Below are 24,781 nucleotides of genomic sequence, written 5' to 3'. Positions count from 1 at the left end.
GAGTGTTTTTCCATCACAGAGACTCCTTCCACTGGGCCCCGGGCAAATATTGACCCTGTAGATCTCTCAGTTCTTTGCAAAGTTAGGCCAAAGGTGGCGGATACAGAAGGCAGACAGTGGCCATCCACATGAAGACCTTTTGGACCTGAGTTGGTTCTTTCCTGAAGAAAGTGATGAGGAAGAGGCCATTGCTGAGTGATCTGCTGGAGGATAAAATCCTAGAGGTTGGTCCATCATTCCAATCGGCAGACACTTATGAAGTCTCTGTTGGTTTTTTTGAGGAGTCAGCTGTGTTTCTTGTGGCTGAGCAGCTTTCAGATCTTTAATCCATTGAATCTACCAATGCAATATCTCGCCTATCGTTAGTTGACCATGAAGAGTCTTCCAGGAAGAATGACTTGCTTGATTTCAGGCTTGAGTCCATAAAGGATCACATTGCCAAAGAGTTGGTAGCATCTATTTCCAGGGATGAAAGTCAATTGATGCCCATACTTCAGTCCCAGCTGAAAATCTTCTTCACACTAGAGCTGGTCTTCAGAACAGAAGCCGAGATACAATCTTCAGAGCTTCTAAAGCTGTAGAATCCTGAATAAAAAACTAATTCACAGGAAACTTGTTTCCAGGGTAGTTGTCTACAGGACATTTGTCTACAGCAAATTTGTCTTCCCGTCATCTTAGAGATTCATCCCATTGTAGAAAATGATGCTGTCTTATCTTCATGCCCTAAAAAATTCTTCCTATTGCCCACGGTGGAGCAGCCTCACACAGAGAATAGCGTGGCAATGTTACCACTGCCTACAGAAAGTGAACATTCTTTCTGAAATACAATCAGGAAATGATCTTTCCTTCATTTCCTGAAAAGCCGACAGAAACTTTGTTGTTTTCCTGCTCGTCATCCAGCTTTGATAGAATCTCAGATCTTCAATTCCTTTTTCATCCTCGATGCAGCAGTGAATGATACAGCTGTGAGAGTCTTCACTGGAAGTCTTCTCAGGTCTTTCCCCAATGTGCTATGAGGGAACAGAAGATTCCTCAGAGAGTCCTAATTTCTTCTCTTCTGGTTCAAGAGATTCAAAAGGTTGATGGCCTTCAATCTTCTCTCTTGCTTCAGTCTTTTATTGCAAATGATCACTTGTACTTACAGTTCAGCAGTCCTGAAGTCTACACTCTGATTACCAGCAATACTGCAAAGCTGTTGTACCAGTTCACTGATGATGATGTCCTCCAAGGAAAAGAAGATTCCCGCAAGTCTCCAAGATGTCTCCCCTAACGGCAAGAATACTGTGGGAGACCGAATCCCTCATAACACTGACTTGGGGAAGAGGAAGTGTAGGAGTAGGAGTTGGGTAGAATCTGTAACAGTGGGCAGAATTTTGCCGTCAGCGAGCAGGGAGCGGGGCCTACTCGCCAGCGCGTAAAATGACGCAGGATGAAGCCGGGCCAAACCCCGACATCATCCCGGCCCATTTAAATTTTCAGGAGGCCATTGACAAGATCATTAAAACAATTAAAGGACCTGCCCGTCCAACCTTAAGGTTGACAGGCAGGCCAGGAGGCCCAGCGGCAAATAGATAAAACATGAAACCTCATCCACCAGCGTGACGAGGTTTCATGCAGGGTTTTAAACATTTTGGTAAAGTTAGTATGTAAATAATGAACATGTCCCATCTCATGTGACATTGTCACATGAGGGGGACATGTTACGCAATTTTTTTTTCTATTTTTAACATTTTTCAGAGTGTAAGCGATCTCCCTGAGGCAGCACTTGACCTCAGGGTGATGTGCACTTTTTCGTGTGCATGCACGAAAGAACACACTCTCGTTTTTGGGGAGACCCCCCACCCGCACAGCAAGCACATAGCGCTTCCCGCCGGACGTCACGCTGGGCGGGCCTTAATTGGCCCGTCCACGTAAAATGGCGGTGGGGCCTGCTTCTCCAGCAGGGATCAGCTCCCTGCCCACTGGAGCTTGGGTTGGGCCCACCCGCCCACCAGGCAGAACATTCTGCCCAGTAAAAGGGAGTTGCAGAAATACAATGTAAATAGTTAAAACATAGTTCCATATTGTTGTTAAGAAGTTGATAGAATACTTGGGGGGATGCATAGTGTAATGGATTAATAGAATAGATACACTAGTGAGTGACGCAGATGGTGATGTATCGCTGACATCAGCAATCATGTGCTAGACTCGCGAGCGAGAGAGAGAAAGAAAGGGAGGATAGAACACACTTTACTCGGGAGAAACATGCCTACTCTGTAACCTGTTTGTATATCATGGTAATAAACCAGATTAAAGCAAGTTACATAGTAAGACTACAGTCTGTCTAGGGAAGATAGATCACACATACCGATAACCAAGAACCACACCAAAAGTCCACAGAACATGGGGGCAGTACAAAGTACAGGGCTCATTTGAAAGGGTGCTAAGCTATGATTTTCACCTGGCAGGAGGAATGGACCGGGGTGGTGGCTGTGGTGTGTGGGAAGTGAGAATGTTACCACTGCCTATAGAAAGTGAACATTCTTTCTGATGTACAGCAATAGACAATTTCAACTTTCCAGATGCTGGAAAAGCACTTCTGCTCCTTTGGATCCAACAAAATTCCCACCTAAAATTTCCCAGGTTGTTTTTAAAATGGCTTCCGTTGGTTAGGCCGTCCAATGCATGATGCAACTGGGCCTAGTGTGCATAGTGCACAATCTTGCCATTTGTACATAAGAATTACAATCAGTGTCCTACAACCAACAATTTGGGACAAGCCTTGGGATGTGCTCTTTGCTCTTTGCACATGTATTTTCAGCACATCAACTATTTTTCCCCCAGTGTGTCTTTGTGAAATGAAATATTCCTCACATATAACTCTATTCCTAAGGACTTTATATATATTCTCCCTAATGCAGCCAGCCATATCAATCTCAAATAACCCATCCAACTGGACTGAATCACTTAATCAATTTAAAAACCTTTTCTCCAAGCCCCAATTCCTAGAACCTATTTTCATAACTAAGCTTTAAGACAGTGCGTGTGCTTGGCCATCCTTTTCCTTCTACTGGACTTCAAAATTCTTCACCGTACCTGAGAATCACAGCTAAACCATATACCCATATATAACTGTACCCCAAGGTCATATATAGCTGAAATATAATGCTCTTATTTTATCAAGTTTTCTATCAACACAATCTAAAACTCTGGTTGCAAATACCCCCTCTTCTCTCTGCCATGCTAAGTTGAATCTTCCAGGGCTGAATTTTGCCGTCGGTGAGCAGGGGGCGGGGCCCGCTCGCCGACACGTAAAATGATGCAGGATGACGCTGGGCGGAACACCTGATGTCACCGCGCCCCATTTAAATTTTCAGGAAGGCAGGGGCGCAACAAAATCAGCTGCGGGCCCCCCAACCTGTCAGTGGCCAATTGAGGCCATTGACAGGATCAACTATACAATTAAAGGACCTGCCCATCCAACCTTAAGGTTGATGGGCAGGCCAGGAGCCCTAGCGGCAAATAGAAAAAACATGAAACCTCATCCACCGGCGGGATGAGGTTTCATGTAGGGTTTTAAAAAGTTTAATAAAGTTATTACGTAAGTTATGAAAATGTCCCACCTCATGTGACTTAGGCTCAGGGAGATGTGCGCTCTTTCCTGCACATGGGTGAAAGAGCTCACTCTCGCTTTTGGGGAATCCCCCCCCACCCGCACAGGAAGGGCATAGCGCTTCCCACCGGGCATCACGCTGGGTAGGCCTTAATTGGCCCGCCCATGTAAAATGGCGGTGGGGCCCACTTCTTCGGCGGGGATCGGCTCCCCGCCCGCCAGAGATTGGATCAGGCCCGCCCACCCGACAGGCAGAAAATTCTGCCTCTTGTTTCTTAAATTTTCAGAAGTCCCACCTGTTCTGTTCCCTATCTTTTAAACAGTAAACAAACTCTCAGAAGCAGGTTGTTAACACAAAACACATTCTACATCTTCACAGCAGTAGCTACTTTGTCTCCCTCTCTCTCTGTGTCTCAAACAACATCTGTCCCTTTTCTGAGAGTTACTGTGTGAAGTTGTGAAAATTGTCACTTGATATTTCAATGCATTTTTGTTTGAGTTTCTCCCCCATGGCAATCAGATTAGACAGGCATGGGATGCTTTCAGAGTTGTCAATTTTACCTTATGTTTAAGGAGAGATTTTAAAACATAACCATCTTGTAAAGTCCAGCATTCGTATATATTGAGTTTCCCAAACTTAAATATATAACACTGCTTTTATCCACATTGATGGGGAGGGAATCAGCACATACATGTCCAGCACCTAACCTTGCCAACTGGACTCAACCAATTGACTTGTTGTAAATTCCAACATTTTTGTACATTTTTTCTTTATTCTAAACCCATGAATAGTTCCACTGAAGCCTTCAATCAAAGCCTTAATGAAGATGGTAAACAGTAATTTTCCCAATTTGCAGTCCTCTTGTCCTGGCCACATACAGATTCATTGGTAACACCCTCTACCTACGAAATCACAGCCAGTTCCTCATCCAGCATAATATCCAATCACGAGTCACATAAATGTAATGTATTGTTATATTGCAATACATTAATAATTATAGGTTTTATTTGTTTTCACAGAAAACTATGGCCAGTAAAAAAGATGCACAGCAGAGATGGATTTTGCTGAAGGAAGCACATCTTAAAGGGAAGAGAAAAGCAGTTATAAATAATCCAGGTGATGACATAGAATATGGCAATCCTAAAATCTGCATCCTCTTGCTGCAGGACCCTACTCTTCGAAACTACTATGACCTAAAAAAGTACCTGATAAGTAGTAGTAGTAACATGTGGATGGTAACGTTTCTGGAGCTCAGTGGCCTCAATCTGATGCTGGAAGCCTTAGGGAGCTTATCAAGCAGAGGGGTGCCTAAGATTTATGATGCCCTTCTACAACTCACTTGTGTTAACTGTGTAAGAGATGTGATGAATTCCCAAAATGGAATTGAGCATATAGTGAATTATGAAAACCAGATTAGAAAACTCCTACAAGGTACAGATAGTGCATTCAATTTAGGATACGTTTCATTATACTGTAGTCCCAGTGTGGTGCCTTTCTCAACAGAAATGCAGATTGGAGAATCAAATGCAAAGTTCAGGCTGTCCAATTACAGCGCTACCAATTTTTAGATTGAGTGCATTCAGCCACTATTAAATCATGGAGGTGTAGTGCTGATGTGTTACAGGTCACTCAGGGAGTCTGAGTTGTGTGGCAACATGCATATTACAGCCTGGAGCTATAGATAGCAATGGTAGAGGCTCAAACATTCTTTCTATTACATGACTGACCAGGACTCTGTCCCACCCTTACCACCTATCATTTGTGTGTGTTGGAGGATTTGCAGGCTAATACTCAACCTGTTTGGCTGCATTTTGCATGCACCTTCCTTAGCCATGAAGTCCTGGGGTGGGACTTGAACCCAGAGCTTCTGGCTCAGAGGCAGGGATGCTACACACCACACCCACAAGACATCCTCCATGGATGTCTAGAAATGTATAAATATTCTGGAATTTGCTAGATTACCTGTAGGGATCAGGGGCTGGTTGCACAATTTTCCCTCAGTTGGGGTGGATTATGCACAATGGACCAGATTTTGCAGTAGGAATAATGGTGAAGCGAACAGCACACGCCACTATGAAAGAATAGATCACAGCAACTTCCAGCACATGTGCTGTTAAACAGAAATCAGGATACTGCTGTCCGATTCGCCCTGCTCCTCCATTACACCAGTATCTCGCTGATAAAATCAGCACTCAAATAACATGAAGTGCGTAAAGCTATGGTATTACCCACTAGAAACCTACTAAACAAACCAGAACAAGTTAAGACTGTAAATGAATTCAAACACAAATGAATTTTTAATGATGGATAAAAACAAGAAGTGCTGGAAAATCTCAGCAGGTCTTGGAACAACATTGGAGAGAGAAACAGGGTTAGCGTTTTGAGTCGAATGACTCTTTTTCAGATCCGATGAAGTGATCTTGGTCACTTCCATCCACACCTATTTGGTTTGAGAGATTCTTTTCCTCCGATCCTTGGGAGAACTCACCCCGCTGCAGCCCCTCAGATCCCATAGCAGAATCTCCAGGTAAAAATTAGAGACCCAGGGAGCAGCCTTCCCAGGTTTCCTCTTCATTTCTGTGGTTATTGCAGCCTCAAAAATCCAAGGGCTGGTGAGCCATTTTAATCCATATTCTGGTCCCTTTCTTTACAGCTGCTTCCTTTTTCAGAATGGTTGGGCGGAATCCTCCCAGATTTACACAAAGTGCAGTAGCTGGCAGGAAAAAAGTTGTTTTACCTGCTGGCCGCAATGGTGGGTTTTGCCATATCATCCCAGTCACGCCTCTCTAATTATGCAGCCACAGGAAACATACCATCTTGCTGGTGGGTGGCCTCCGATTTGCCTGCCACACCTTTACCTCGCTGCTTCCTCACGCAGGGTGCCATATTTAAACTGCAGCCACGCGCACACTTATCATTGTTTGCAGCCTAGGACTGCTCTAGTGAAGACATGGCCCCAAAAGCCAAGAAGGATGCAGCTCCCTGATTCAGTGATGCATCCCTGGGATGCCTTCTGGACACCATGGAGACCTGCTGTGATGTCCCCTACCCCTGTTCTGACCATAGGAAGTCGATCAGTCTCACCACACCGGCTTGGGAGTTGGTAGCAGAGGTGGTCAGTGCCAGCACTGCACACAAGAGGTCAGTCATCCAGTGCAGAAAACAGATGAAAGATCTCAAGTGTGCCGCCACGGTAAGGCAACCATCTCATCACTCTAAACTCACAGACTCACAAGACCATTGCATATCCCCTGGCATCTCAATCACTGCCAGCTCAAGGGACATCACCACTCACTCACTCACACATACCCTCACATGTCCATGTGGCCTCATCTCCTCTGGAGACTGCCTCCTCAGCCCTCACCATCTTGAGGCCACTTGCACAGATCAACATGTGCCCCTACACACACCTTGGGATACACCATGGTCCCCAGTATAGCCCTCACCCTGTAGGCTCTTCCCTTGTCTGAGGCCATTTCTCCCCTTCCCCAAGCAAGACCTTGCCCTGCAGCCATTGAAAAGCCACCCACAGATGGCTGATTAGGTAGGTAGAGACCTACCCATGTGCCCCCCTAAACGTGATGTCTCTGAAGCCTGGCATTGATGACTACGAGTGATGCCCAAAGCAAGGTAGACAAACAAACCTCAAAGTCCCATGTGAAGTGCAGCTCATCGGGTGCACATCGTGTTGGGGGATGATTCCAGCAAGCAGGGCTTATAATGAGATGCTAAAGTATTGAAATTAGGTTCCTGACATGTGGCAGTGGGAAATGCAGTCCGCCATTAACAGACGGAGAAGATGATCACAAACTGGCTTCACAACGGCATGAAACCGATTTTTGGCCTTCTTGCCATATTGTACCCCCCACTCGCCATGACGCCTGATGCCAACGGGGCTGGAAAATTCTGCCCATTCCCTGTTTAGCCTGGGAATCTGGAGGTGGGATACTAATGCCATGGCATTAGAATTAGCTAAAGAGGCATTGGTTAAAGAGGCGCCATAAAACCTAATCCAGCTGCCTAAAGGTTCCTGACCTGCAAATGATCCCACTGTTTGGTCAGGGACTAAGTTGCAAACTTCCATCCTAAGTTTCTGTTCAAAAGCCCACTGGAAGTCTGTGGACATGCGCAAGTGCTATTCATTCACCACTGACTGAAAAATCCAGGATTGCCTGTGTAGTGGGTTTGATGGGACAAGTGGCCTTTTTGTAATCTATACTTCCTCATGTCCCTGATTATGATTTGAAGACACTTACCTGTACAGAAATTCATTTAAAAAAAAAAGCTTAAATACAGTATTGTGTTTGACATGCATGCATTGAGGTTAACAACAGAAGCTTAAACTCATAATGTGCCATGTGCAGAATTTACTCGACAATGTTTTTTAAACAGAAGAATATAACTTATATTGATTTCTGGTAAAACTGCAGTATTATTTATCTGGTATTTCAATCTTTTCAAATAAATACAATAAGTAGAAATTCTGACACTTACCATTCGACAAATTCTGCTTACTTACAGCTCTGAACTCATCTGTGACCTTGGTGAAGAAACAAGTGTTTGACTTGCTGGCAGCTCTTTGCATGTACTCAACAGAAGGGTATAATCAGGTTTTACATGCACTGTGACACTTCAAGGCAAATATGTTTGTTTTTAAATTACCACAGGAAACATAACATCGGCTGTTCTTTCAAAGAACAGAGGAGATTTTCAGAGGTCTGCACTCAGACGCAATAAAATAAATGAAAGGAAAATTAGACTCTGACGCATGTGGTTTTCTAATATCTGCTGTGCCAAACAATCAAGCAAATATTACCCTTATATGTAGAAAGCTGCCAGCTGCACTTACTATTCAGCACATTGTGCCAGGATGTTTGAGAAACAACCTTGTGATACCAAATCCAGTAAGGTCAATTGCTAAATCGATGTCAATTCCTAGATTAGATATAGATTCCTAGAATATCCAGTGTTTGCCTGTGCAAATACCTGTATCAGTTTTTTTAGTGAAATTGGCTATTGTGGGGTACTTGGAATGGTAAATGCATTGTGAAATAAAGAGCTGACTCATCCCAGATTTGCACTAAGTGTGGTAGAGGGCGGGAAAAACAAAGTTTTACCTTTTCGCTCTGTATCATCCCAAACCCGCCGCATTAATTATGCATCACCAGGATACACGCCGTTCAGATGGTGGGTGGGTTCTGATTCGCCTGCCATGCCGTCACCTCGCCGCTTCATTATGCCAGGCACTATGTTTAAAGTACAGCCATGCTCAGTGCTTCCAGCCCAGGACTGCAGCAAAGAAGACATGGCCCCAAAAGGCAAGAAAACTGCAGCCCTTGAGTGCCTTTTGGAGCCCTGGAGACCCGTTGTGATGTCCTCTACCCCCGCTCTGGCTGTAGGAGGGGCAGCTACATTACCACTCCAGCTTGGTAGGCAGTGGTGATCGAAGTATGGCAATGATCTCATCACTTTAAACTCACACACTCAAGCCCATCACACATTCAGTGGCATCTCACTCACTGACAACTCATGGAACATCATCACTCATTCTCACACACACACCCTCACATGTCCATTTGGCCTCACCTCCTCTGGAGACTGCCTCCACAGCCCTTACCAACTTGAGGCCTCTTGCTCACAATCAACATGTGCCCCCACACACACCCTGGGTTACTCTCCTTTCCCATACAGTCCTCATCCTGCAGCCTCTTCCCTTGCCTGAGGCCACTTCTCCCATTTCACCAAGCAAGCCCTGACACTGCAGCCATTGAATAGCCACCGGCATATGGCTGATCTGGCAGGTAGAAACCTGCCACAAGTCCCCCTAAAAATAATGTGGTGCTGTCTGAGAAGCCTGGTGCTGATGACTGCGCGTGCTGACCGAAGCAGGGTAGGCAATCAAACCTTGAAGTCCCGAGCAAAGTGCAGCCCGCCAGGTGTACACCTTATATATGCTGTTGTGAAACATGTCAGTGTGTTTTCCCGCTAAAATGGGGCTGAGTCCGGCGGACTGGCCTTAGAATGATATGCTGATGCATTACAAAGTGGTTCATGATATCCAATGTCTGGGAAGCAGTCCACCATCGACGAGCTGAGGGGACGATCGCAAACTGGTTTCACAACATCGTGAAACCGATTTTTGGCCTTTTTGCCATATTGTCCACTCACACCCCAAAAAATGCCCAAAGCCAGTGGGCATGCAAAATCCCGAGCAAAGTATTCTTTTCTCAAAGGGCAGCCTCTGACTTCTTGATGACAAAAAGAACCAGTCGAGTTTAACATGGGGTTCGAGATTTCATACTGTTTTCAACGTAATTCTAGTGTATAATCAGAGCAAGTAACTTGTTGGACAGCAAAATTGGACAGAAGCCATTCATGATGGATTGCCACCTAATAAACCAGATTACTTCTCTTTTTTAAGTTGGTCTCAGAATATGCGGTTAAGTGTCGAGTTAGCTCATTTATTCTTACTATGAAGAAGGTTAATGTACTGCAGCTCTGAGTTTCCTGCTTTTACACTGTGCAAGGTACCCAGGCAGCTCCCATGATGCCTACATCCTCAGACACTCCCAGGTGCCAAGGCTCTTCAGTGCTCCAGCCCGGCTGGATGGATGGCTATTGGATAACAAGGTGGATCATGACACCTCTCCGCCATCCAAAAAACAGAGGCCGAGCAGCGGTACAATAGTAGCCATGCCTCCACAAGGGCTGTGGTGGAGAGAACCATCAGTCTTCTCAAGATGCAGTTCCAATGCCTGGACCGTTCAGGGGGTGCACTCCAGTAGCCCCCAGATCATGTGTCCTCAGATTTGTGTCGCTGATGGTGGTTGCATCCTGCGCTCTCCACAAACTGGTGCTGGAAAGGGGGAATGCAGTGGAGGAAGAAGATGTAGACGCAGATGCTCTGGCTGCACATCCAGATGAGTCCAGTAGTGAGTATGAGGACAAGCATACTCAGGAGAACGCTGAGTGGATAGACGCTGACCCGGGCAGCCTCCAGGGAGGCAGGGGCAAACTGGGAGGCTTTAATCCAATGAACCTTCAGCTAGCCCACCACAGATGGACTTCCAACACATGCCAGGGCTGAAGGCTCCATACTCGATACCTGAGAGCAACATCTGCCTGGCTAGGAACATTAACTATGTGCCTTGTTAATAAAGCTCAATGACAAATAAGTCACTCATAACATCATGGGTTCCCATACACCTGCAGAATTAAGGAAACAACCTGAGCCTTGTTCACAAATAAAGCATTTAATGAATTCACAAAACAAAACAGAAAAGAAACTTCATTCAAAGGTGTTAAGCTGCACACCGAATTATAATCAACTAATACCAGGGCAACAGAAAACCACCAGTGAGAACCCATGGTGTGCCTAAGGTGCCTTACACTTACTTTTTCAGGTGCTCCATCTAGGTGCTCCCCCACCTCGCTGGCACCGGCATTGGAGACAGCCTGCTCACTCTGCTGTCCTGTTGGCCTTGATGACCTTGACGGGCATCCTCTGGTCCATGGAGCCTGTGCTGGCCCCGCCTGGGAGAGAGCAGCCAGTGGCATGGCTGGCATCTCTCCAGTCGCCGCAGCCTCATTGGATCCCACGGTCATTGGCAGAGGGGCAGAGGAGCTCTGCCCTGATCCAGAGCGCCCTGAGAGGAGCCAGAAGAGATGACAGGCAGATCATGTGCCAACGTGAGGTTGCTTCGGAACTCCCAGCTCACCATTGATAGATGGGGACCAGTTAGGATACTGTTTGCCCAATCCATCTCCCACACTGACACTGACTAGTTGAAGTCATTGCCTCTGTGAGGGCTTGCTGGTCTGAGCGCATCCCAAGGAAGCCCTGATGGTTCTCCTGGAGGAGCTTCTCCATGAGAGGCGCCATTCTCTCCATGGAGGAAGCATTGCATTCGGTCATAAGGGTCAATGCATTGCTGATGCTCCACATGGACTCCTCCCTCACGGAGACCATGCCATGCATTCCCTCATGTATCTCCGCCAGATCCTCCCACTGACCCTGCTGGACTTCTAGTATCTGCTGCCTCAGGGACGACTCCAGAGGCCCATCATCAACCACCGACTGAGCATGTTCCTGCTTTCCAGCAATTGTCCAAGTGCCGGCGCCATGGGCACACTCTGCCTCTGCCTGCACCTCAAGTGAGTGTGAAGTGCCCTCACTGCTGTGCCCCAGGACACTAGCTGACGATCTAATCCCCACCGAGGTGCTGGTATCTGCGCTGGTGCCTGCCTGGCTGGGATGATGTGACACTGGTGTTTGTAAGTTGTCAGGGCCCTCAGATGTTAGTGGTGGTCCCTCCGCCTCCTCGTCCATGAGGCTGAAAGGAAGAACAAGGACATTTAATTAGTTGAAGTCGAGACAATGTCAATGTGCATGCCTGGTCCCCGGATCAGTATGCACTCCTCCTTCCATAATCAATGGGAAACCCATGTTGGAAGCTTAATTCACTAAACAGTCAATAGAGGAACGGTTGCAAGGACAGACATTGTGACATCAGTGCCCGGCACTCTTACCTCCCCCTGGCACCCCAGCCTCACTGTTACCGGTTGGCCTTGGCACAGGGCGCCTCTCCAGCTCCCGAGCCTCCTGCTCGTATCTGGTGAGAATCGCCAACTGTGCCTGGCCTCCGCCAGTCTGTATCCGCTCTGTGTTATTGCGTGCGGTTCTCTCCTGAAAAGGAGAGAGGAGCATTGATTAGTCCACTTCATACCTGGATTGCCATCGCATCCCTGCCACCCCCAGCTGAGTGAAACATTGCAGGGCTCATGTGAATCGTGACCCTGGAGCAGCCATATACTCACACCAAGCAGCCAGGGCTGATCCCCTCTTGCCCAGATGCTGCCTCCATCACATTTGCCACCCACACTGTATGACCTTCCAAAGCAAGGAAGCACAACCACGTAGAACGCCGGGGTAGAAGATGGATGGGTGCCCTGCTGCCTGGAAGTTCCCCTCCCAGTCAGTCAGCAGCCTGACTTTGACGTGTTTCAGAGTTCAGCACTGCGCCTAGGTACAGGTCCTTGATGTCGCCCCCAAAAACAGTACTGTGGGTGTAAGTCTACCACATGCAGCGGGTACAGAACCCAGCTCAGCACCACCCTCTCAGGGTGAGCTAGGCATGGGCAATAAATGCTGGCCCACCCAGCGAAGGTCACATGCCATGAATAATTCAATGCAGTAACTACATTCAGAGTTGTGGTTGGGGGGCGGGGGGTGGGGGGGTGGGGTGGGGGGGTGGGTGGTGGGGGCGGGGGGGGGGGTGGCGGGGGGCAAACCTAACTGCTGTGCTAAGTGCCTATACCAACACGGTACTCATCCTTCCCAATCGCAACAGCTCATTGAAGCGCTTGCGGCACCGAACCCAAGTGCGTCTCACCACATTGTGGGAGCTGACCCTTTCTGCCACCTCCTCCCAGGCACGTTTCGTCATGTTGTGGGGGGAGGGGGGCTCCTCCTCCCATACCTCAGCATGAGGATTTCACGCCGTGCTGCCACCTCCTCGAGAAGGGTAGCAAGTCACTCGTCTGAGAATCGAGGGGCACAGTGCCCCGCCGTCCTGCCCCCCCCTGCCTGGCCTGCTCACCAGCAGCGCTCTCGGGAGCCCTTCTGGTTGCCATTGTTGCCAGCCTTTGGAAGGCTGCCTGCACGGCCTTCGAACAAGCCACCGGGTCGCCATTGGACCCGACAGTCATTTCAGTCCCCCTGCCGCCCGCCCCCTCCCGCTGTCCCCTGGAGACGCGAATCACGCTGGGCAGGCCTTAATTGGCCCACCCGCGTAAGATGGCGGCGCAGAGCCGATCGTGGGTAGCGATCGGCTCCGCACCCACCCACGTCCACCCACGCCCACCCCCAACCAGCCTGCCCGACAGGCACAAAATTCTGCCCATGGACTATATTTATTTTTAAAAGTGAGGCATATCCAGATATGTTACATTTTTAACCCTAAATGCCACAGAGATATATCAGTCCTACATCCTTCTCTGGTGAAGCTAGTAATTTAGGAAAATGAAAATTGTCTGTTGTTCCTAGCGCTGTCCATTACTGAGATGCTGCCACTTCTCTGGTAGTGGGGCAGGTGTGCCTAAAGATAGAAATTGTCATATCCATACTTGTTTAAGTTTGTCTAAAGTCTGTCACTGGACATTCAGGAAGCCACACAAATAGCAGAAAATCTAGACTGATGCAAAATTCAAATACTCTCAGTTAAGAGATTTAACACTTCTATCCAGCCCAGGTTTAAAAATAGTTCTGTCGAAGGGTCATGAGGACTCGAAACGTCAACTCTTTTCTTCTCCGCCGATGCTGCCAGACCTGCTGAGTTTTTCCAGGTAATTCTGTTTTTGTTTTAAAAATACAAACTGCTTGTAAAATGTGTTTTTCGCACATAAATATGTTACAGATGGCAGAAAGACTACCACAGTGCTTATATAATAAAGCAGTCAAGAAATGAGGCATATGTAGAGCAGAGTTACAATTTCAGTACCTGGTTTATCAGAAGTTATGACTAATACTGAAAACTTCTTTCCAACACAGTTTAATATTCTTGCCACTGATTGCCATTTGCAATGGGATAGTATCACAGGAAATATAAATTATGACAGTGTTCTGCTAAATAATTGTCACCATTATGCAAGACATCAATTCCAATGTATTTTGATGAGAACCAGGAAATACTCATTAAGCAAATAGGCTGCTTGGAGCATATGCTACCTAAAATCGATATTTAATCAAAGCAGATCAACAGAAAAATGGCAAAATCCATAGCCGAAAATCCCACCTGTAAGTTCCCTTCAATCAGGGCCTGTCTTGCTTATTGACAGATTAATATTAATAATTGTGATTAATACCTCTACAAATTAGATGAAGCTTTCTGCCGCATTAGGTGGACCATTACAGTTAGCAGCTTCATTAGTCTGTCAGATAGAAAGCTCTTTAATTTTTTAGTCCTTTGATCTTGCAAACAGAAAAACATTTTAGATCATTTAATTTTCCTGTGCCAGGAAATTTGAGTCCTCCTTTAGCAGATTTCAGCTTGTAAAAAGTCAACATAGAATCTGAATATATGCTTGCTGCGTGACCTAAATAGCCACAGCCTGAAATATCGCTATGATCTAATCTGTTCCTGACAGAAAATGGTTTCTTGGTTCCTTTTATCAGTTGCAGCTTTTTAGGCGCTGGGGCAGTACTTTCAGAATCAGCTTGCTGGATAACCTTTTGGCTCTGATCCATTTTTGTTATGCTCTCTTGAACTTTCTAACATTTTTTAATTGCCGTCATTGTAAATTATTGTCATCCACAGCTTTATTTTGCTTCCTTTTTATCATCTCAAATACATTCTAATTTTGTTGCTCTAGCTCCTGTTCTATTGCATGTGCAATGGTCACTCTGCTGAAACCAAACTCTCCTGCCTCACCTGACACATCCATGATTAATACTGTGCAAAGGCCTCATCAGTATCCCAATGAATCCCTGTTCAATGAATTTTGAGCTTGACACAATGCTGAGCTCTTCTTCAATCGTCTTTGTCTCCACACCTCCACTTCTTTAACCAGGAGTATGCCCCCGTCCAGAGGATCCTTTCTCCCATCCTCAGAATTTTTGTTCCATCTGGACCGCAACTCTGGCCTCTTACCATCCTAGATCTTTCCATTGGGAACTGCTGGTGTAGCATTGATTGTCCCATTTTTTCTACTCTGTTCACTCAGTGTAACCTAACTCCCTCTGAACTTGCAGTGGTCCATTCTCTCAGGCCCAACTCTAACATTGTCAATAAATCCAACGACAAGGTTGGTGTTGTTGTTCCTTAGTAACCTGACTGCTATCTTTTTGTGGATACTGAAAGCCTTCCACCTGATACTGCCTCCTCCTTCCTCCAGGACCATGATCCCACCACCATACATCAAGCTATTGTTTCCAAGACTGTCACTGACCTCATCTCCTCTGGAGATCTTCCCTCTATGGCCACCAAGTTGATAGACCCACAATCCCAACCCTGCAAACCCTACTTCTAGCTCCTTCCTTAGATCCGCGAATGTGACTGCTCTCCTAGACCCATCATTTTAGCCTGTGCTAGCTCCACAGAACCCATTACATGCTATCTCAATTCTACCATTCCCCCCTTGTCTCTTCCCACCTACATCTGCAACTTTTTCAATGCTCTTTCCACTTTAACAGTTTCATGGCCCTACCAATCTCCTTTTCACCATGGACATCCAATTTTTCTACACCCCAGACCCTACAAGGTTGGCCGTAGGTCGCTCCATTCCTCCTTGAATGGAAACTCAACCAGTCCCCATCCACCACCACCCTTCTCTGCCTGACTGAACTTGTCTTTACATTAAGCAGCATTCCTTTTAATTGTGATCACTTCCTCCATCTACAACATTTTGCTTTTGCGTTATACATATTTTAACAGTCTCTCCTCTTTTGATCATAAGTGTAGCCCAGAACTCCATCCTCTCCTCTTCATCATCTATATGCTGCCCCTTGCCAAGATCATTCAGAAACAGTGAGGCCAATTTTTAAATGTATGCTGATGTCACCCAGTTTTAGCTCATTCAATTCTGAGCTTTTTGTTTTGCCCTCCCACTGCCTAATACAAGCTCTTGGATGAATTAAAATTCCTTCATTCCGAATCGTTCTTTTTAGTTTCCTTCAGCTGCCATATGCTTTTCACTTTAGTGCATCAGTCCCCCGAAATGCCATCTTGGACTAACTCTGCTAGCTCAGGACCATGGCAGATTGTTTGATTGGGAGAGCTCCCCTGCATCAGCTTCATCATCAAAACTGTCTTTTTTCAACTTTGAAACATTGCCCCAATTCTACCTCACAAGTGCAAGCCTCTAATTCATGTTTGTGAGTCTGTTTGAGTTGACTTTTCTAATGCTCTTCGAGGCAGCCTCTAACCATCATAAATTACATTTCATTTAGAATGCTACTGTCTGTATCCCTACCCACTCAAGGTCCCACAGTTCCATCAGGCCAGTTCCTCCCAGCCTTCACTTGTTCTCTGTGCTCTCACATATCAATTTTAAGATCCTTATCTTCAACTTCAAATGCCTCCACAGGCATAATACCTCAGTGATGTCCTTGAGCTTTTTGTCCCTTGAGATACACTTTGCTTCTCTGATACTAGCCTATTTCTTGTTCCCCACATGGTCACCATTTTAGCTGCCCTGCCCTCTCCTCTAGAATTCACTCAACCACTTCAACTTCCTGCTTTAAAAAATCTTCTTCGGGCTTTTGCCTTGGTCCCATCCTATAATTCCATCTATTCCTTCTTCTCCCCGTCTGATGCCCTTTCTTTGTTCTCTGCCAACAGAGGCATTATAAATTAAGGGTCTGGAGCTGTAATGCCAATATTACAATCTCAGATGAAATATGTCTGTTTTAGCCCTCAATAAATTAGTATAAAATCAAAAAATATTTCACAACATTCTTGGTTAACTTACAAAATTAATTATCTTTCACTACTAAAAAGTTTTTATGCTAAAGTATTTCAGAGATGAGAAAGAACATATTGCATTTCATTCGTCCTATAAATAGTAATGATGATAGTATTGGACATGCAAGATTTAGAATTCTTATGCTTAAAATACCACAAATCTATTTTATTCCTAATTATACACAAATAAAAGAAACAGATTATTGTTGATTTTTTTGACAGAATGCGGAGAAGAATCAATATGGATTTAATATTATTATGCATGAACTCCAAACAGATAATGTTCCTTATTTGGTAACACTACTTAGTGTAATCAATGCTATTATTCTGGGAACTGAAAACTTGCAAACACAGGCACGGCTCAGAAATGAATTAATTAGTAATATTTTCTTTAGATATTGTGTTGTTTGTCTTAATTTATCTGTTTACATAGTTTAAAGTAATATTTGTATTAAATGCAGATTGTTATGGTACCTTACTTTATTCATTCAAGCAATAAAAAAAAAACTGCTCAGACAATGAATATAATGGGTGGAAGTTGATGTAGGCAATGGAGTCTTGCTTGCCAGCTAGAGAGCCAGTGAAAGCCCTGAGCTGCCTACTTTTGGGAAAGGCCCCCTAAATTAATTGCCACTCAGGCACTTAACTGGGCAACTGTGGACATTTGCCGGGATCAAGGACCCCAGAGGCAGAAGCCCACCTGCCAAGAGCCTCCTGCCAATCAGAGGCTGGCAGCTCTTCATTGCTTGGCAGAGTTGTACCGTAGTGGGCGTAGTTTGATGGGTCTTATTGAGTTATTTATAAACTTAGGTAGTTCAACAATTAGTATTTATTAACGACTAGGAACGTAAGCACAGTAAAGGTCCAAGCTAGGAGCTGTCTCCATGCTTGCTTCCACGCACAGCTCTGTCCAACACTACACTGAACCCTAGGTGAAAATTATATAAATTTTGCTTTTGTCGTAATGGCCTAAGTACGCTTCACTTTTTTTATCAAATGCTGGACGTGAGTGGCTCTAAACTTTATTGCACAGGCACTGAGTGGACTTTGGGTTCAAATGAAAGGGTCATTTTAGACATCCGGATGGATGCGGCAGCCCTGGCATGAGGTGAAAGCAGATCTTTGCCAGCCTAGCTGAAGGATCATTGGATCAAGACCTCCCTGGTGTCCTGCCTCCCTGAAGGACACAGAGGTCTACCTCCACACCCTCAGCGTTCTCCTCACCATGCTCCTCTTCTAACTCATTACTGGATTCATCCTCTGTGGCCTGTGGAGCTGCCTCAAGATCCTCTTCCCTAGTGGGTCCCCCTTTGCCAGTGCCAGATTATGGAGAGCACAGCATGCAACCACTATCAGGGGCAGCCGCTCTGGGGGGTATTGTAGTGTTCCCCCTGAATGATCAAGGCATCGGAAGTGCATCTTCAAAAGACCTATGGTCCTGTTTATCACCGCCCTGGTGGAGGCATGACTCCTATTATAACACTGCTCCGCCTCCGTTCTTGGGTGGCGGAGAGGCGCCATAAGCCACCTTTTCAACGGATAGCCCTTGTCACCCAGCAGCAATCCTTCCCGTCGAGCTGGAGTACCTGGGAGTGTCTGAGGATATCAGCGTCATGGAGGCTACCAGGGTACCTTGCACAGACTTGCAGAATCTGCATTGTGTGGTCTCACACTATCTGGACATTCATCGAGTGGAATCCCTTCCTGTTGATGAAAGCACCCAGTTGACCCCCTGGCGCCTTGATGTCCACATGTGTGCAGTCAATGGCGCCTTGGATGCGGGGGAACTCAGCAATCGCTACAAAGCCTCTGGCTCACTCAGTTTGGCTGGCCTCGTCTGCACAGAAATAAATATCATTACCCATCTGAACAGAGCTTCTGTCACCAGCTTGACATAACTGTGGACACCTGATTGGGACACTCCACAAAGATCCCCCACTGACCACTGGAAAGAGGTGGAGGCATAGAAGTTGAGGGCCACTGTGACCTTGAGAGCCACTGGCACGGGGTGTCCACCCACACAGTTGGAGGTGATCTCAGGCCCAATCATATGACAAATGGAGGTCACTGTCTCCCTGGAGTGGCGAAGCTTCCTTTGGCATTGCACCTTGGACATATTGAGGTAGATGCATCACTGCCTGTAAACCCTGGCAGCAGGAGATTGGCGTCTTCTGCGGCCCCTTCTACCTTGGACTACCTGCTAGCCCTGCACCTCTTGTGTTTGCACCCCTCCTCCCACAGGTTGCTCCCCTGAAAGCTACATTGAGACACGTGGCCTCCTCTCCTTGCTGCCCCTCTCTTCCTCGTCACCGGAGGTGTCTCCAGCAGAGACCACAAACCCCATTGCCAGGGTTACAGAAGGCAGGCTGATACCTGGAAGGTTCCACATGGGTCAAAATTCTCCGGGGGGCCTTGGAGACACCAATGAGTCCTGAAATGAAGCCTGGAAATGCTAAGAATGAAGCTCAGAACAGAGATGAAGCTGTCAAGTTCAAATAAGCAACCAGCAGCAAACTACCTCTTTGGGCTAAATCTTCGGCTTGTAGAGCGGGGGCGGGGCCCGCTCGCCGAGACGTAAAATGACGCGGGGCGATGCAACATTACCACGCATCATTTAGATTTTCAGTCAAATCACCAAAGGCCTTTTAAGGCCATTAATTAATTAATTAAACCTATTGAGAAAGCTCCCCGTCCAATCTTAAGATTGACAGGCAGGCCAAAAGCCCAGGCAGCCTTCGCATTTTTCATGGAACCTTATCCACGGGTGGTATGAGGTTTCATGAATGATTTAAAACTTTCAGAAAAATTTTTTATTAAAATTAATGCACGTCTCAGCTCATGTGACAGTTTCATATGAGGCGACGTGTCAGAAAAAATTTTCCAACACTTCATTACACTGTTTAAACTTAAAACTAATCTCCCTGAGGCACCTCTCTGCCTCAGGGAGATTTCTGCACTCTTTCACGTGCATGCACGAAAGACTACACTCCCGACTCAGGGAACCCCCACCCCGACCCACACAAGGAGCGCACAGCACTCCCTGGCGCGCATCACGCTGGGCGGGCCTTAATTGGCCCACCCATATAAAATGGCGACACAGACCCAACCGGGTCCGCGCCTGCCCATGTCCGCCCCCGCACAACCGCTCCCGATGTGGGGAAGATTCTACCCCTAAATTCCTCACTACTCACAATGGCAATGCTGCTGACCCTTCTTATCCCATCCTTGGATGAGGTTTTGCAGAAAGTGAGCTGCCCGCCTGCCCGTTTTGCCCGTGAGATGAGCACAGAATTGGATGGGCAACTTAAAATCAGGATCAATTGGCTTTTTAATGCCCTTAAGTGGCCTTTTAATTGTTGGCGGGCATGGTTGCAACACCTGCACACGCCTGCCGACCTGAAGATTGCTCACGGGTGGGATGACATCAGGGTGCTCACCTGACGTCATTTTGTGTGATTTAATGCCCGATCATGTCGGGCGCACGCCCGCCCGCGAGGTGTAAAATTCTGTCCAAAGGGTACTTCCACAAATCTATGCAGTTGGTGTGCATTCTCCAATAATAAAATGAATAGTCAAAATATGATGGGAAGTGTACATCAAAATGTTGGAAATGGGACATTAACAAGGCATCGGCTGGTATTTTACAGCCACTTTGCATTGGGGAAGTGACCGTAAAATGTGATGAGCTACTCTAAACCCCATTGACTTTGACAGGACTGTGAAATCCTGCTGTCATAAAATTCCGCCTATCCTTTCTGCAGCACAGACTCAAAAAAATCACCACTGGAATATCCCAAATCTAAAAAATATGTTGTTTTGTGCAGATATCATACGAAGACATTGAAAAACAGTAATTGGCCAACTAAATTGGTTCTTGAGCACAAAAGTTGCAAATGAGTTCTGATTGTGTTTCGAATCATTTTACAAGAATTATTCCTTTCTTTTGTAGGCCTTCGCTTGCTGGATGTGCTGCCATTTCTGAAGTAAGGACTATTCCTATAACACTAAAAGTCTCTGCTTACACAATTCCAATTTAATGTATTTCTTTAACCAGTATATGAGCCCCATGTACAACATTCACTGCAAGCATCAGGCCAGAAATAAAAGTTTTGCATTTGTGTATAAATTGTACCTTGAGATTCACAGGCTGGAAAATGTTGAAAAGCCCACCTTGAAGAAGTACTGCTCTTCTCTCCGACAGGATTTCCACTTATCTCTTGTCCTGTTCACCTTCATTGCTTTCCATCTCCCTCCTAGTGTTTGCCACCTATCGCTGGCCTTCTATCCATCTTCGCCTGTTCCACCCCCTCTTTACTCAGTATCTATTTCACCACATCTCTACCTCCCTTTAGATCTGAAGATCATACGGACTCAAAATATTATCTCTGCCTCTCTCTCCAGAGATGCTGTCAGACCTGCTGAGTTTTTCCAGCATTTTTTGTTTTCGTTTCGGATTTCCAGCATCCGCAGTATTTTGCCTTTATAATTTAAGCTAGTTTATTTTCAGGGAAAAGGATGATGCCGATCTATTGATTCAGTGCTCAAAATTTGAGGAAGCCAAGGCAGAAGATGATGAAGAGCTAACAAACATTTATGACATGAATTGCCATAAAGAGGTTTTTGCAGCATTATTTAATAAAGTAAGATCATAATCTGTTATATTGCACCAGAAACTGTACATTAAATGTAATTATAGACATGTAAGCAGGGTCATAATTTGTTCTTGATATTATAATTACAGCTAAATGTACCAGTTCTTAAATTATCACGTGCTATCATTTGCTGTTAAAATAACAGTGAGGCTAATGATGCGCACTGTTATTTATGCACAAATGCTACAGCAACTTCAGGCTGGGGCCAATGCCCAGTTAAACACAGAAGTATGATCATACAAACAAACGAATTAGGATCAGGAATAGGACATTTAGCTCCTTGAGCCTGCTCTGCCATTCAGCAAGATATATCCAAAAGCTGCTATTTAAGATGTGTTACTCCTCCATTACTTTTTCAGAAATGATATGTCGCTGTTTGCCTCACTATTGAAATGCACTGGATGGCATAAATTTGATATAATTTGCACATTCAATATGAACTAAGCTCACAACAGAAAGTTATTATTGTCCATTTCAGATCAAAACCCTTTTAAAAATGTGATAAGTGCTGATCAGTGCCAAACAACCTCTCTGGCACTGAAAAGTAACACTGCTGAGTGGACATGTGTAGTTGTGACCTTGGAAGCACATAAAACACAAAATTGTGGAAGTGCTCAGCTCAGAGGTAGCTGCGAACAATGTGTTTAAGTACCTTGGAGGTTTTAATAGGCAATAATTGAAAGTTGGAAGGGTCAGGTGCTAGTATATAAGGCTTTCTGCCTGTCCAGCACATCACCAACTTTATTAACTTTCATGCATAAAAACCCCTACTGCAGTGTAGCATTTTTCTCAGATTGTCCCATTTGCTTCTTAGAGATCAATTACTGACATTAATGCAGAGTGACTATTTTGATCTTGACTGTGGTTTATGGCATATTTTAGCAAATAACTTAAGATTATTTTTGTGTAATTGCATACCTGGAACATAATGCATTCAACCCATGTATTTATCTCTTTAGCACCACTCTTGCCCACACAATAAAATATATCTTTGCAGCAGCTTTTAACTGCTCCAAATTTGCTTTGTATACTGCCTTAGAAACCTCTTTTTTCATCAAGCAGCTCTCCTTTCCTAAATTGGTTGCTGCTTTGTGGATGAGTAAATAGCATCATGGATGGAAAGTTTAAACAAATAAAGAGGGTGAAAAATAATTTGATCTGAAAAGGAAAATGCTCCTTTTGCACTCTTTATGTTTCCTCAGAGCTTTATTTACATTTATATCCAGTAAAGGCATTTTCACCTTGCCTTCAATTCTAGATGAGCACCTCACCAGCCTCTGCTCAGCTGCTGTCAATTCTCCAGGGGCTTCTGCAACTGGAACCATCTAACAGTGCCCTGCTCTGGGAAATCCTAGAAATCTTGGTGAATTGAGCCATCCTAATCATTGACGACAGTAAGGAAAGATTATTTGATAAAATAACTACAATTAAAAGTTAGTTTCTATATAGAGTTGAATGTAAGTAATTGCTTATGGTCTTCTGGAAAAATTCAGAATGCTCCGCACTTGTTCAGTTTTACTAGTTTATTATTACATGTTAAAATTCAATGTAAGCTTTAACAATTATATCAGTTACTATCTTAAATTAGTTGGATGTATGAAATTTAGGTTGAAAACTTATTTCTTCCTGTGTTTACAATTCCAAGTAGTTTTATGATTTTAAAACATGTTGAACTATTAATACATCCAATGCCTTTCTTTGCACAGGTCCAGAAAATGATGCTAATACAATTATGAAAAGGCTCTTATCAGTTAAACTGAAAACAAATGATGACACAGTGAAGGACAAATTGATTGTTAGTAAACCTGAAAACCATGATTGTATTGAACCTAAGTCTTCAACTGAAGAAAGTCTGGAATGTATTGACTCTACCACCACCCTACTTGTACCACCTCCTCCTCCACCTGCTCCTCCCCCTGCACCACTATTTCTACCTCCTCCACCTACTCCTCCCCCTGCACCATCTGGATCCCTTCCTACAACTTCTGACAAGACCAGTATCCCACAACCAACATTGCGGATGAAAAAACCGAGTTGGCAAAAACTCTCTAAAGCAGTTTCAGGTATGCGTGTGATATGTCCCTTTTCAATGTGAGAAAGCCTGTTACGATCCGGTCAGGGACCGTTAACAGTTAAAGAAGAAATCCAAACAGCCAGCAATTAACTCACAGAACTATGCCATAAAATGTCATGTTTTTAAACAAAAGCAAACCTTATTGTATATCAAAAAGAATTGAACAAAGTAAGCATTTTTAACTTAACACCAAAGCTTATTAAGACTTATGCTATAAACTCAGTCCCACTTTCTATTTCTGCTGCCTCTCAAGAGTTCTCTTATCTTATGATATATTTAAGACTCAATCACTTTTCCTGGGACCAACTCAAAAGGCGTATCACCACCTTGGGAATTCACTGATTTTTCTTTAGTGTTCCAGTTATTTGCCAAGGTATAAGATTTCATGGGGCCCTCCCATTAGCTTTTGGCTAAGCGACCCTCCATTTTCTTTGCCAATCTCACAACTCTGGATCCACAGCTCCAGTATGAGCCTCCCTGTGACTTCTGTGCAGTGGTTCAAAACAGCAGAAAACACCCTTGGTTTACTATAGTCCACTGCTATGGTTCCAAACTGCAACCAAGCTGATTATTTACAGAACACCAACTGCAGCAAGGTTAACTGCCTTTCACTGAGGATCATTGTAGATGTCTTCCTTTAGCTGCCAACTAAATAAATCTTCCAGTCATGTTTTCCCCTTTCCAACTTTGTCTTATACTGAATACCAGCTCCCAATTGTAGGCTGCATCATGGATGATAGATCTAGCATTTACTTTACTTCAGGTGTAGGTCTGGCTTTATCCCTTGACTTCCAAGGAGCTACAAGCTATATAAGACCCAAAGCTGACACAGTCTCCTAGCTGCTTCTCTCAACCACTTTTGCCGGCTGGCTATGCCCTAACTGATTTTACAGAGATAAACCCAAAAACAAAGGATCTTACTAAGCTCCAACCATCTCCATAGCAATGTGACACATATGGCCTGCTCCCAGATAGGAATGCAAATTAATAACCTTTTAATTC

At 45.0% G+C, this 24,781-nt stretch overlaps 1 protein-coding gene across 1 annotated transcript in view; it reads left to right on the top strand.

Moving 5' to 3' along the window:
* Positions 1-24,781, top strand: part of inf2 (inverted formin 2) — a 59,953-nt gene that overhangs the window by 1,266 nt on the left and 33,906 nt on the right. Inside the window, 7 exon segments of the mRNA XM_041214192.1 lie at positions 4,613-5,024; positions 8,115-8,230; positions 17,276-17,432; positions 21,003-21,036; positions 21,561-21,693; positions 22,964-23,099; positions 23,412-23,768. Coding sequence (XP_041070126.1) covers positions 4,613-5,024; positions 8,115-8,230; positions 17,276-17,432; positions 21,003-21,036; positions 21,561-21,693; positions 22,964-23,099; positions 23,412-23,768 — 1,345 coding nt within the window.

The sequence above is a fragment of the Carcharodon carcharias genome, chromosome 20, assembly GCF_017639515.1.
Source record: "Carcharodon carcharias isolate sCarCar2 chromosome 20, sCarCar2.pri, whole genome shotgun sequence".
NCBI classification, from domain to species: domain Eukaryota; kingdom Metazoa; phylum Chordata; class Chondrichthyes; order Lamniformes; family Lamnidae; genus Carcharodon; species Carcharodon carcharias.
This window is presented reverse-complemented; position numbering and strand designations above follow the sequence as displayed.